This window comes from Lepidochelys kempii, chromosome 25 (assembly GCF_965140265.1).
Source record: "Lepidochelys kempii isolate rLepKem1 chromosome 25, rLepKem1.hap2, whole genome shotgun sequence".
In the NCBI taxonomy this organism is placed as follows: domain Eukaryota; kingdom Metazoa; phylum Chordata; order Testudines; family Cheloniidae; genus Lepidochelys; species Lepidochelys kempii.
In genome coordinates, this window is record NC_133280.1 from 14,310,141 (window position 1) to 14,323,955 (window position 13,815).

General features: G+C 62.0%; 1 protein-coding gene across 2 annotated transcripts in view; it reads right to left on the minus strand.

Annotated features, from left to right (window-relative positions):
* Positions 1-206: 206 nt before the first annotated feature.
* ANO8 (anoctamin 8) overlaps positions 207-13,815 on the minus strand; it is a 31,689-nt gene continuing 18,080 nt past the window's right edge. Inside the window, exons 3-17 of one of the 2 annotated variants that reach the window (XM_073323939.1) lie at positions 13,201-13,333; positions 12,904-13,042; positions 12,449-12,545; positions 11,646-11,762; positions 11,083-11,210; positions 10,570-10,731; positions 8,938-9,090; positions 8,178-8,304; positions 7,574-7,629; positions 6,957-7,031; positions 4,925-5,638; positions 4,328-4,519; positions 2,428-2,559; positions 1,731-1,841; positions 207-1,295 (exon numbers count right to left, since the gene is read on the minus strand). In XM_073323939.1, the coding sequence (XP_073180040.1) occupies positions 624-1,295; positions 1,731-1,841; positions 2,428-2,559; positions 4,328-4,519; positions 4,925-5,638; positions 6,957-7,031; positions 7,574-7,629; positions 8,178-8,304; positions 8,938-9,090; positions 10,570-10,731; positions 11,083-11,210; positions 11,646-11,762; positions 12,449-12,545; positions 12,904-13,042; positions 13,201-13,333 (3,008 nt within the window). In that variant the 3' untranslated portion in view covers positions 207-623. The remainder of the gene's footprint in view (positions 1,296-1,730; positions 1,842-2,427; positions 2,560-4,327; positions 4,520-4,924; positions 5,639-6,956; positions 7,032-7,573; positions 7,630-8,177; positions 8,305-8,937; positions 9,091-10,569; positions 10,732-11,082; positions 11,211-11,645; positions 11,763-12,448; positions 12,546-12,903; positions 13,043-13,200; positions 13,334-13,815) is intronic. The other variant, XM_073323940.1, reaches the window with a different exon arrangement.

The window sequence follows — 13,815 nt, forward strand, 5'->3', positions numbered from 1 at the left end:
CTAGCCCTGACCTCCCCCTGCACACACACAGCTCCACCAATGCCCCTCACTCCCAACCCACAGCCCCCTGCTAGCCCAGCCCCAATCCCCCAGCTCCACCAATGCCCCTCGATCTTCAACGGGCACTGCTCTGTCAAGTCACTCGGACTTTTGTGTCATGGGCCCCCTCTGCAACGCAGTGCCACCCCCCCGATGTGCAGGCCCCTCCCGCCCCCCCACTAGTTTTCCAGTCCAGGGCTTTGCCGGCACCCCTCGACCCTGCCTTGCTGCCCACACCTTTGCTCCCTGATTCCATTCCCGCCCCTCTCCTGTGCTGAGGATGCCGAACCGCCTCTTGGCACTGAGTTGAGGCCACCGATCCCGTCACCAAAGCTGGGAGCAGAAGCTGCCTGTCTCAAGTCCCAAGGCGCCACAGCCCCCCAGCCCCTGAACTCTGCTTTCCCGTGCCGCGGGGGATGGGACGGCCACCGCTCACCTTACGCACCCACCTCCACTCTCCTGATGGCGCGGGGGGGTGCAGGTGTCCTAAGAGCCCCACGCCAGGCTGGGCACATCCTCATTCTGCTTGAAGAACAGACCCGGGATCCGTAACTCCTTTGCCCGCTGTCCCCCCATCCCCCCGGTTAGAGTTTATGGCCTGTGCTCTCCTCCTCGGCTCTGAGCTCACCCTCCTCCACGCCACCCTCGTCCACCAGCCCGTTGAGGTGGGCTTTGCCGGGCAGCTGCTTCTCGCCACCCTCCGAGGAGGGGCCGGGCCGCTGCGGCGGGGGGGCGGCAGCACCGTTGCCACTGGCCCCGGCTCCCTCGGACTTGCCGAAGTTGAACAGTTTGCCCGGGTTGAACGGTTTGGTGGGTGACTGGACCTTCTCGGTGCCCCCGTCCCTCTTGGTCTCCGGCGATTTCAGGAACTTGAAGCTCAGGAAGCCGGGCAGTTTGTTTTCGCTGCCCGTCGGGGACTGGGCCGCGGCCGCGCTGGCTGCCCCAGTGCCGCCCCCCGACAGGAACTTGCTCTGCAGCGGGATGATCTGCTTCAGCTTCATGACATTGTTGGTGGCCAGCAGGGAGCTGGGCCTCTTGGGCTTCTCGGAGCCATGGGACGAGCCGCCGGCCCCTTTGGTTTTGGCCTGGCTCTTCTCGTGGCCGGGGTCCTGCCCGGCAGCCTCGGGCTTCCCCTCGTCCCGGCTGGTCTCGCGCTCCTTGCGGGCGTGGTACTCGGCTTGCCGCTGCCGCTCCTCCTCCTCCCGCTGGCGCCGCTGCTGCTGCTGGTAGTGGTTCTGCGCTTGCCGCTCGTGTTTCTGAGGAGAGGGGAGGGGAGGGACAGCGGCTGGTTAGCGGCAGGGGCCTGGCGCGGCAGGGGGCTCGGGGAGCCTCCCGCTCGTCACGGCGCGGCTCCGGGTGCCCCTCCCCTGGGGTGTTGCTGCCTCCAGCCCCGGTCACACAGAAGCAACCGCGGCGGGGGTGGGGGGGGCGGACTCTGCAGAAGAGGGGCCGGGGCAGGGAGAGCAACCCCCAGGCTGCTCCTTGACGTGCGTCAGCCCGGGCCGGCACCCAGAGGGCAGGCCAGCGACTGATCCGCCCAAGCCCCGGCCCCTCTGCTGAGGGGACCGGCGAGGGGACCGGGGAGGGGTTGGGGACATGACCTCTAGGCTGAGGCACCCCCACGCTCGCGCCCAGCCGGGCAGCTGGGGTGCGTGAGCTGCGGACGCTCGACCCCTGGGAGCCGGACTCACCTTGAAGGCCTCCCTGCGCTGATACTCCAGCTTCGCCATCTCCTCTGCCACCCAGGCCGGGATGTCAGGGATGGCCACCTGGATGAGGTACTTCAGGAGCAGGGCAAAGTGCTGCGGGGAGGAGACGGGCAGAGAGCTGTGGGGAGAGTCTTGGCCGTGCCAGCAGAGGGCACTGCATGGCTGCTTTCGAAACGGCATGGGGCTAGGAGCCCAAAATCTGACCGGCCCCCTGGGCTCCTCGCCCTCTGATTCCCGTCCGGAGCAGTTCTACTGAGCTGCCCCACCCCAAAGCAAATGCTGTGCCGGTCTGTGCTAAGAAAACAGCAGCAGCCCTGCTCCAACAAGAGACCCTCCAACAACAAAGCAAATACACCGCTCCAGCTCCAATGAAAGACCCTCCAACAACAAAGCAACGTACACAGCCCCAGCTCCAACGAGAGACCCTCCAACAACAAGCAAATACACCGCTCCAGTTCCAAGGAAAGACCCTACAACAACAAAGCAACGTACACAGCCCCAGCTCCAACAACAAGCGAATGCACCGCTCCAGCTCCAACAACAGACCCTACAATAACAAAGCAGCATGCACTGCTCCAGCTCTAACCAGAGACCATGCAATAACAAACCACATGCACAGCCCCAGGACTCTCAGAAGACCCTACAATAACAAACCTCAGCCCTGCTAGCACTTCCGTACCTCCAGCACCACCACGGAGATGATGGCTCCCTCCGGGCTGAGCCATGGGAAGAGCCGTTGCAGCTGGCCGCACTGACCAATCAGGTAGCAGTTCACCACGATGGCCAGGACGCCCATGGCCTCCATCACTTTCTGCAAGACAAACACCATGGGATGAGATGTGCCACTCACACCCACCACCTGCGGGCCGGCTCTTGCACTGAGCTGGGAACCCAGCCCATCTCGCCAAGCCCCCCTCATGGAGGGGCATCTGGGTCAAATTTGAGTGGCCATGGGAACCTGTGTACCAGGTCACAACGCCACTGACTCAGATTTGGCCTGGCCGCCCCTCTGTCATGATGGCGGAATGGCCAAGCCAAATCTGCTACCCTAGGTCTAGGACAACGTGGGAAACACACTGAACCTTTGCCGAGGGTGGCAGATTGTCTTGAGAGGTCCTTGCAAATGCTGAAGGGGAAGGCACGAGATCCCTGAGCTGCACCGAATGTGGCAATAGAGAGCTCCCCAGCTTGTCCCCTGGTGCAGGGGGCTCACAGCTCGTGCCACTGCCAATGAAATCCTTAATCAGCTCTCTCTCCTCCTGTTGAGGTATTTGCCCCAGTAATATCCTGTGGCAGGGAGTTCCACAGGTTGAACAAGTGCTTCCTCATTTTTAGTCGCCATCAAATTGGGGCCTTTTTGATTCCACTCAAGCTCTAGCCCTATGGCATAGGCTGAGCCGTCCTCCTACCTGCCTGTCATTGGATAGAATCACATGTAACAGGGCAGCCTGCCCCCTTAAGGGCCAGCAGGCTGGGGCCAGCCAACTCTGGTCGACAAGCCTCACCTCACTACACCCGTATGGGGGCGTTAGCTTTAAGAGGAAGACAGCCCAGCATTTGGCCGGGGAGGAAAGTGGCCAGGCTGCTCCTATGGGTGAGGTGGGGGCTGGGAGTCTGACTTGGGCTGCGCACTGTCTGACTGTTCCCGTCTGCAAGAGGCCCTGGCTAGGAGGGCAGACCTGGCCTGGATGGTGGGGATGATTGGAGCCCAGGAGCCAGCAGCTGGACAGTAGGACAGGCCGTTGCTGCTGGCAAAGAACGGGGCTGATGGCTGAGCTCAGCAGGGCTGAAGAGTCTTTTGGTCTTGGTTTGGGGCGAGAGCATAGAGTGACCCAGCTACAGAGTCAAGTCACCACCCCAGACACTGGGAGCCTGAGGAAGAGAGCGAAGCAGAGAGGCTGCAAGGCCAGGATTTGCCCCAAAGGACGCTCCGGGATGGCAAGGCCTGTGCCGAGTCCTTAACAAACGGTAACTCATGTTTCCCGCCATACAGCTCTTGACAGAGAATACATGGTCGTTTCTCCCACCGGAGACATGCAGCCACCTCTGGGGTGGAGCACGGCACAGCGCTGAGGAAAGCGCAGTCCTGTATCCATTTGAAAGAACCAGAGGGACTAGGGAGGTAAACGCGGAGGCTGCCTAGGACACTGGGGCGAGCCTCCTGGCTCCTGCTGCATCAAATAGACCCTTGGCTCCTCTTCTGCTTTCCAAGGGTCACAGATCCTCAGGACTGGGTGCCTAGCTGTGCCAGCTCTGTGCCCTGCAGGGATCCCATGAGCCAGGCTAGTCCCCTGGTAGCACAAAGCAGGCCACGATCCCGCCCCTCTACAGCCTCTCCTGGGACTGAAAGCACCATGCATGGCTCTTACATGGGGTGACCAGATGTCCCGATTTTATAGGGACAATCCTGATTTTTTTGAATTTTTTCTTATATAGGCACCTATTACCCTCCACCCCATGTCCCGATTTTTCACATTTGCTATCTGATCACCCTACTTTCACACGAGTGCCCACCCTCCCGGTGGCTCTTACTGCCCTGTGGGGATGGGGGCCCGGCCGCCAGCCCAACTGTTCCCTACCTGCCATTGCCCGATGCTCTCCACCCTCTGGCCGAAGGGGCGCTGCAGGCCGGTGCACAGCTTGAAGGCATCACTGCGGATCTCGATGATGTTGTTGATGAGGGCGCACAGGGCAGCCAGAGGGAAGGCGGAAGAGAAGAGAACCACGTAGCCGAACTGGATGAACATCTCCTGGTAATCCTGGAACGTGTCCTGGGGGGAGGGGGAAGACCAGTCATGCTGGTGCGAGACCCTGATGCCCCAGGATCCTGACCCACAGTCCCCCCTGCAATCCCAGCGCTGGGCTGCTCCCCCCAATCACGAGCTCCACCGGTGCCCCTCAATCCTCCCCCGACCCCCCTCTATCCCAGCCCTGGGCTCCCTGCCCCCACAGCTCCACCAGTGCCCCTCAGTCCTGCCCTGACCCCCCTCTATCCCAGCCCTGGCTCTGAGAGCACCAAGCAGGGTAGATCCAGGGGGGCCTTTATGATGTGAGTACTATGGGCAATTACAGAGACTCCTCTCGCCTGTTGCTTGAGGCAGGATTCGAACGGAGCCCCTCGGGGCCAGGGGCCAGAGGCCAGCACACGGGGCTCCCCCGTCCCAGCAGCCCCTCACCTCGTACTTCTTCATGCAGCTCTCCACCTCGGCCTGGGTGAGATGGGGGGAGTAGTTCTCCTCCGGTGGGTCAATCCAGGAGGCCCGGTTCCGCTTTCTGCCCTCCTCCTCCTCCTCTTCCTCCTGGCTCTCAGCCGCCCGGCCCCGCCGAGCCCGCAGGGTCACTGCCAGCTCCTTGGCTTCCGGGAGGGGGCTGCCGGAGGGCCCCTCGGTCTCCTCCTCATCCTCGGCCAGCTCAAAGATGGAAGCAGGGTCCATGCCCTTCTCCACCATGGTGGGGCTGCCCTCCTCCAGGAAGCTGGCGTCCTCCATGCCACCCAGCTCCCGGCCCCGGCGCTCAGCCCGCTCGATGAAGCTCACCTTCTTCAGTTTGAGCCCGCAGTCCAGGATGCTCTCGTCTTCCGAGTCCGACTCCCGCTTCTCCTCCTCCTCGGGGACGCCGCAGCCCCCGTTGAGGCACTTCTCCCCCTGGGGCCCCTCGCCTGCCCCCTCAGGCTCGGGGCCCAGCCTGGCCGCCTGCTCTGCAGGCCGGGGCTCGGGGCCCAACCTGGGCGCCGTGTATCTCTGGGCAAGCAGGCGGAAGATGGTGTGGGAGACGTCGCGGATGTTCTGCAGGCTCAGGTCACCCCGCTGGATCTTGCGGTAGAGGTGGGGCTGGGAGACCTCCTTGATGTTCTGCAGGAACTGGCGGGTGATGAGCAGCGTGGCCAGCATCTGGGGAAGGGACAGACGCACCAGGGAGGCGGGTCACATCTGGGGAACCTGCTCCCCTGCCTGTCTCCATCCCGCCGGCGCTGCCTCAAAGCTGGGCTCAAGCCGCTATTTTACAGAGGCTTACCCCGCCCCGGGGGCAAGGGAAGGAGTGGGGGGGGCAAGCAGGGGGTGCACACAAGGCTCAGCTACTCCCCAAAAGTGTCCGAGTGGACCCCACCGTAATTGGGGTGAAAGGGACCCGCAGGGTGGCAGTTGATCGTACGGTGTTGATCAGCTGACAGCCTGGCTGAGACACGCCAAACTCATCACACATGACCCCACAACAAGCCGGCACAGGACAGCAAATTTCAGTCTGCTGCCGTTGAGTGTAATCAGAACTGGGACCCTTGAGACAAAAGACACGGAGCCTCCTTCCCTGTTACCTGCAACCAATTGCCCTAAGAGTGAAAGGCCCCATGTCCCATTTTCTGCCCCCTTGAGCCAGCCAGTCCCTCCACCCTGGGGCCAGACCAGAGCTGGTGCCCCCTAGAGGGGAAAGGCCCGGATCTCACCACCACCTCCTGCCCTGTGTTATTGCTCCTTTGCTTTCAAAGGCTCCCCTGCGCCCCGGGAGACCAGAACTGTCCCATGGCTGTTCCCTGCGGAGCGCCAGACTATCGAGCCAGCTGGGCGGACCCACACGGCCAAAGGGTCTCTGGTGCAGGATGAATCGGCCAGTGGGTGGCATGCACGGCCTGCCCCCGCCCACCACCCTTCCTACTTTGGATACTGCCAGGCTCCAGCCAAAGCGCAGGAGGCCCTTAAAGGAGATGAGAAAGAGGTGGAGCTGAAGGGTGATGAAGGGAAGGAGAGCGTCTCTGAGCTGACGCACGAGGCTTTGGGAGAGAGAGAAGATGAGCAGGAGCTGTGGAAGGGACAGACAAACAAAGAGAGAGAGAGAGAGAGAGACAACGAAAAGGAGAAATCAACTGAGACCCCAAATCAAGGCAGGGCTTAGGGCGGCCCAGCATGCGGATGGGAGCGGGAGCAAATGGAAAGGTTAAGCCTCTCTTCCTAAAGGGGGCCAGTGATTCGGGGGGGGGGGGACGACGTGAGAAGCCGTGGGTCTGAGCAGCATCTACAGCTCCGTCTGAAGGCGACAGGGGGCTGTGGGTGCCAGCAGAGGGGGCCACAGAGCTGCAATGGTCCCTCATGGTGCTGGGTACCTGGGACCGAGCTGAGAGCCCAGCTGGAGTTACTTCCACACGGACCCCACCGTCCCCTCCCCGGCTCGCACACCGGGCCCAGCACGGGCTCCCGGGGCGGAGACACCACTTACCTCCTTCAGCCGCTCCATGTCCTTGAGGTAGAAACCAATGTAGAAAAGACTTAGGTATGAATTTACAAACTGAAACTGCCAGGGAGAAAGAGGGAGGGTCAGTGTGAAACAGCGAGTGAACCCCTGCCCCCTCAGGATCAGGATCTGGGGCCTCCAGCCCACACCCCCGGCTGACATCGGGCCTGGGGGCAGCTTGAGGTCCCAAGCAAGCCCTAGGATCCTCACTTGTTCTTAACCCTCCGGGGTGTTTGTGACCAGCAGGGGTCTCCCCCGCAGGCTGGGATTCTGGCGCTGGGGGGTCCTGGGGGACAGCGGTTGGCAGCCAGGGTTGAGCCGGGGCCCTTCCCCGTGACAGACTGGGTCTGTGCAGCCTGAGCTAAAGGGAGGCTCCCCTGGCTGTCAGGAAGCCACAGGCTGGTACGGTCACTGCTGCCAACCAGCAGGGGGCGACGTGCTCGCTGCACGGAGCTGGGGTCACCTGGGTCGAAGGATTCTCCCGCAGACTCCTTGCGGTAGCCACCCTGCACCGCTGCGGCTGCTCCCAGCAAGGGCACCGGGGACGGGGGGAGCAGGGTCCATTCCCTCCCCTCCTCCACAGCAACCCCGCCCTAGCTCACCAGAACCATTTTAATGATGAGGTGTTTTTCGTAGGCGCTCTGCAGCCGGTAGTTTTCTGGAATGAGGACAGAGAGACTCAGGCCCGGGGTTGGGGAGGGTGAGTCAGGGCCCCAAGGAGGAGTAACCAGCACCCTCAGTGCCCGGCTCCAGCCGCGCTCCACTGGGCCCAAGCACTGACCCCGGTGAGAACTGGGATCCCCGAGTCTGGATTAGCCCCTGAGATGAGCTGGAGCATCTCCAAGCCCTGGACATGCAGCGGATTGCAAGTGTGGACGTGTTACAATGGCAAATGACCGGCGTGGCCCCAGCCAGGCTCTCGGCTCCTGCAGCGGGATGGGACCTCCTGCTAGGAGCCGCTGGGCCCAGGGATTTGACACCAGAGGACACGGGTTTGGAGAAGTCCCCAGAACCCCAGTGCTTCTCCCAAGCTTGAGTCAGCAGAGCTTGGAGGTGGCCACGGCCTTCCTGGGAGCTGCTGGCTGGCCTGCCCCAGCTCGGCTGAGGCCGGCCGGATCGTGGGGGACAGAGCGGGCTGGGAGTGTGCTCACATCCCGACCCTGTTGCCGTGGCAGCTGCAAGCCCCCCCTGCGCCCGATGACGCACCCATGTCATTCAGCCAGTACGCGATCTTCCGGTAGACGTCGTCACAGGCTGTGACGATGAGGGCCAAGGCGATCTTGGGCAGGAAGCGGATGAGCCGGGGCAGCTCCTTGATGCTTAGCACAAACTCCTGCGGGGACACGAGGGGCAGGGACCCCGTCAGCCCTGGCGCAGGGGAGTCTAAAGGGCGCAGAGACACTGATGGAGCCCCAGGGTGGGTGGTAAGTAGCCTGCTGGGATGGCACCTGCACCTGGCTCTGCCCAACCCGTGCTCTAGGAAGGGGACATGGAGCCAGCATGGCGTGGGGCTGGCACGATGCCGGCCAGCCGGGGACGAAGGGGAAACTCAGCCGCAGAGCGCCCCAGAGTCTCCCTCCCAGGCCAGGTGAGATTTAACTTACACATGCACAAATCTTCCTGCGTACACACATCACGCACATCCACGGACACGCTCACGCGCCCAGGAAAGCTCTCCCAGCCCCACACACACGCCGGCGTGCAAACAGCTTCCCGTCTCCTCTCACCATGCCCTGCCCCATTCCGCACAGATCAGCTTCCTGTTCCGGGGGCTCAAGCCCCAGGTGACCAGACCCCATACGCGCCTGCACCAGCCCTGGGGCTGGGCCGAATCGTGACGGAGCCAGGGGTTCGTGATGCCCCCGCACTGCTCCCAGGAACGTGGAGGGTTTAGTGCCCACTCCTGGCGGGAGGAGAGGCACGTGGCAGCGGCCGGCGGGGCTGGGCCGGGGGGAGCGTCACCCACCTGCAGCTCAAAGCACCCCAGCATGACGAGGAAGACGAAGGAGAGGCAGATGAGGCAGATGGGCAGGCTGACCAGGCACTGGAAGAGCAGCCGTTTCCACGGCGGGTAGTAGAACTCCTCCACGTTGGTCACCGGGCTGATCCTCTTGATGCCCTGGTGGGGGAGACGGCAGCCTGTGACCCCCCATGGGCCAGACACCTCCCCCCCAGGCTGGGGAGATCCCTCCAGGATTTTGGAGCAACCGAGGCAGGGATCTGCCCTACAGTTCCCGGGAGACCCCTGTGCCTGCTGAGGCCGTCAGTGCTGGAGCTCTCCTGCACAGCTGGATGGGGGCACTGCCCCTCACTGGCTCTCGTCAGTGTCAGAGCCCAGCTCTCAGATCCTCAGCTGGTGTGAAGGTCAGTCCTGGGGCCACTTTTGTTCAATATCTTCATTAATGATCTGGAGGATGGTGTGGATTGCACCCTCAGCAAGTTTGCAGATGACACTAAACTGGGAGGAGAGGTAGGTACGCTGGAGAGTAGGGATTAGGATACAGAGGGACCTAGACAAATTAGAGGATTGGGCCAAAAGAAATCTGATGAGGTTCAACAAGGACAAGTGCAGAGTCCTGCACTTAAGACGGAAGAATCCCATGCACCGCTACAGACTAGGGACTGAATGGCTCGGCAGCAGTTCTGCAGAAAAGGACCTGGGGGTTACAGTGGACGAGAAGCTGGATATGAGTCAACAGTGTGCCCTTGTTGCCAAGAAGACTAACAGCATTTTGGACTGTATAAGTAGGGGCATTGCCAGCAGATCGAGGGACGTGATCGTTCCCCTCTATTCGACATTGGTGAGGCCTCATCTGGAGTACTGTGTCCAGTTTTGGGCCCCACGCTACAAGAAGGATGTGGAAAAATTGGAAAACGTCCAGCGGAGGGCAACAAAAATGATTAGGGGACTGGAACACATGACTTATGAGGAGAGGCTGAGGGAACTGGGATTGTTTAGTCTGCAGAAGAGAAGAATGAGGGGGGATTTGATAGCAGCCTTCAACTACCTGAAAGGGGGTTCCAAAGAGGATGGATCTAGGCTGTTCCCAGTGGTGGCAGATGACAGAACAAGGAGCCATGGTCTCAAGTTGCAGTGGGGGAGGTCTAGGTTGGATATTAGGAAACACTATTTCACGAGGAGGGTGGTGAAGCACTGGAATGGGTTACCTAGGGAGGTGGTGGAATCTCCATCCTTAGAGGTTTTTAAGGTCAGGCTTGACAAAGCCCTGGCTGGGATGATTTAGTTGGGGATTGGTCCTGCTTTGAGCAGGGAGTTGGACTAGATGACCTCCTGAGGTCCCTTCCTACCCTGATATTCTATGATCTAAGTGGTCCTGCTCGGGCGGCTTCCAGGGAACTGCCCCACTTCATACCAGCTGAGGACATGGCCGCACTCTGGGCGCTGGCTGATGGGGAAGCCTTCACCGCCAGAGCCTGGGATCCCTGTGGGTGCAGAGGGCCTGGCTCAGCTCTGCAGATGGCTGCCCCGCTCCTGCAATAGCCTGGTGCCAATCAGGAGTGACTTCACTTCAGGCAAAGGAGCTTTCAGCTCACCCCGACCTCAGGCTCCCCTGGGCTGCCCACCACCGTCACTCACCCTGAACTGTGGGCGAGGCTCCTCAATGGACTCGGCAGGTGTGTCCAGGGTCCCCCACTTGTAGGCGAACTCGGCCCCCCGCTGCTTCCACTCCTCCAGGAAGAGCGTGGCCCAGATGACGTTGAAGATGGCAAAGACCACACAGCAGATATCACGGCTGGTCTGGGAGGGGGAGGGACAGACCCGGGGGCAAGGGATGGGGGTCAGGTTACAAATAACAAGCGATGAGCAGCAGAGCCAGGAATCGAACCCAGAAGTCCTGACACCTGGTCCCCACTGCTCTAACCGCTCGACTCCACTGCCCTCCCGAATCCCAGTGCTGAGAATAGACCCCAGGAGTCCTGACTCCTGTAATGAAGTGACAGATGGACGCAGCACTGAGCATCAGCCCAAGGGGGCACTAGCGAGTACTGCAGTTCCCTGCTCCACTGTAGTGTTCCTAGCCTGACTGTCTGACCCCCACCCCCATCTCTCGGGGCTCCCCCAGCCCTTCCCCGGGCGCAGCACCCTCACCTGGTCATTCTCAGTGAAGGTGTAGAGGATGGAGCCGAAGACGGCGGGATACACCATGGCCGAGGTGTAGAAGCCGAGCCAGGCGAAGTACATGGCGATCTTCACCCCGAAGTAATCGCAGATCTCGTCTGCCGACGGGGAAGCAGGAGTCAGCAGCCAGGTCGGGGCCCATGAACGGACGCGGGGGCGGACGGAGAGGGGGCAGGAGAAGCTCCAGTGCCTTGAGCCCGACTCTCAAGCCAGGCACTGGAAAGTGGGCACCGACCTTCCTGGCTGCGTTTAGTGTCTGTCTGGGTTTTTGGGTGCTCCCATCTGTCTGGGGACATGCGTGTGGATGGGGCACACCAGCAAGGGACATGTGCACGGCTGGGACACGTCCGGCGAGGGACACGTGTATGGACTGGCTATTAGCAACTCCAGGGGGAAATCCCCCTTTTCAGACCCTCTCCTGACCCCTGAAATCAGGACCCCCGAGGGTCCTGGCAGTGGCCCTGGCTATGCTGCAGCACCAGTCCCTCCCGCGGGGGGGGAACCCAACTCCCCAGCGGGTGGCGAGTACGTACCCAAGGGCTGGGCCTCGCAGATCGCCTGCACCCAGGACTTCATGAGCCGGTTGAGGATTCTCTGTTCGTGGACAGGGAACACCTGCTGGATGACGCCGCGGGCCACCAGCTCGGGGACTGCGTGAGGAGGGAGAGCAGTGAGGGGCCAAGCGCTCGGCCTGCCCCTCCCCAACCCACGCTGCCCTGCCCAGGAAGACACACGGATCTTCCCCCTCCCCCGGACCCTAGCCAGGGCTGGGAGCTGGGGACAGGTGCCAGGGGATGATTTAGGTCTTGCAAAAGTCACGGACAGTCCTTGCAGGATAAGCAACTCCCGCCTGCCCACGGCTCTGAGCCTCCTGCTGCCACACGCACGGGGGCTGCCACGCATCATTTATAGGTGGGGACACAGATTCCCCCCGTCTGAACCTCCTCTGACTCTCTCAGGCCCACTCTCCCCCCCCCACCAGCAGCCTGACCCCGCACCCTCAAAATCAGAGTGAGTGGCATCGTGACCTGGCACCCGGGGCCACAGCACCACTCAGGTTTGGCCCAGCCAAGAGTGGTCAGGCCTTGGCCCACGGCCTATGTGACACACACATGTTCATACACACGCACACACGTCCACACCCCACCATCCCAGCCTGTTTGGAAATGGGTCAGACGAGCCGAGCCAGTTATTTGCAGCTGGTGCCAGAGCAGCTGGCTATTCATCTCCCTGTGCCAGTCCGTTTGAAGCCCGGCTGGCGATGGAGATGGGCAGGGCCGCGAGGGGGCAGTGGGGTCAGATCAGGTCCCTCCTGCGAGCCGGGCGCCGCACTCACTGACAGGCTGCCCCTCCAGGAACTGGATGTTGTGTAGCGATTCCCCGTGCTTGGCTCGCAGGTTCTCCAGCCAGTACCTGATGATATTCTGCCGTTCCTGCGGCCGGACAGGGAGAGGCGGGAGTGAGTGGTGATGCCAGCCGGGGTGAGCCCCAGGGATGGTGCCCAGCACAAAGGGACCCCTGCTTTACCACCCCCCCCCACATCTCTTCCAACAGCATCGCCCGATGCACACAGGGGAGGCTGTGTAAGGGGAACCAGAACTCCCGCCAGAGGCCCAGGACATTAGCTCCAAAGTCACCCTCCCCCATGGATTCCCAATCCCACTGCTACTCCACAGCACCCATGCCGGCCCTGCAGGCGAGAAGAACTGCCAGGGCGGAGGCCTGACCCCACTGCAGTGCCAGGGTCCCCCCCGAATGCCAGAGACCCGGGGCTGGCCCAGCAGTGCCCACCTGGGAGCTAAAGAAGAAGAGCTCGTTCTCGATGTTCTCGTAGATATAATCCTCCTCGCAGGAGAAGCTGCGTGTGCCCCCCCCGAACTCGGCCTTCACTGGCTTCCGCAGCCCGATCTCGTCCGCCCCGCGCAGCAAGCTGCCCCGGAGAGAGATGGGGGGAGACGTGAAGGTTGGGTGGCTGCGGAGCAGGGCGCGGGACGAACCCACATGCCTCCCCTCCTCCAGCCCTCCCCAAAGACAGGGTGGGAGCGAGCCAAAGAGCAACCCCAGCACGGATGGGGGGGCATGACCTACCTCTCGTAGGTGGCGGTGACGAAGAAGGCGTACACCTTGGTGTGCCGGTGGTGCCGGATCTGGACGATGAGCTCGGGGATGCCCAGCCGGATACGGTTCAGGAGCCAGAGCAGCGTGTGGTCGTCCGTCGTGTCTGAGGGAAGAGGCGTGGGGAGACGCAGGTGGGCAGCAGCTCAGGCAGGGAGCGGGCACCTCCCACCCGCAACGTCCTGCTTTGCGGGCTCTGGGGATTTCGCCCCCCCCCCCCCCGCAGGCTATTCCACTTCTGGACACCAGGACTTGGGCCAAAAGGCTATTATGGGCCAACGCTTGGCAGGGTCGGCTACCAGCAAAATCTCTGGCTGCTGCAGGAAGCGAGGTGGCACCCCAGTGCTGCAGGGAGCAGGAGGGGGGCTCCCCCTTCAGAGTCAGTGTGAGCCCAATGCCCTCACTAAGGGGCGCTGCGCCGCAGGGAACGGAGCGAGGGGCGTAGTAGGAGTCAGTGCTGACCCCGATGCCTCAGCACGGCGTAGCGGGTGCTGTACTGCAGGGAGCAATCTCTGTCCGATGAGCTGAAAGCCTGAGCGTTTGGGATCCCTAACCTCCCAGGCGTTCTCCACAAGTGCTAGGGTGTTA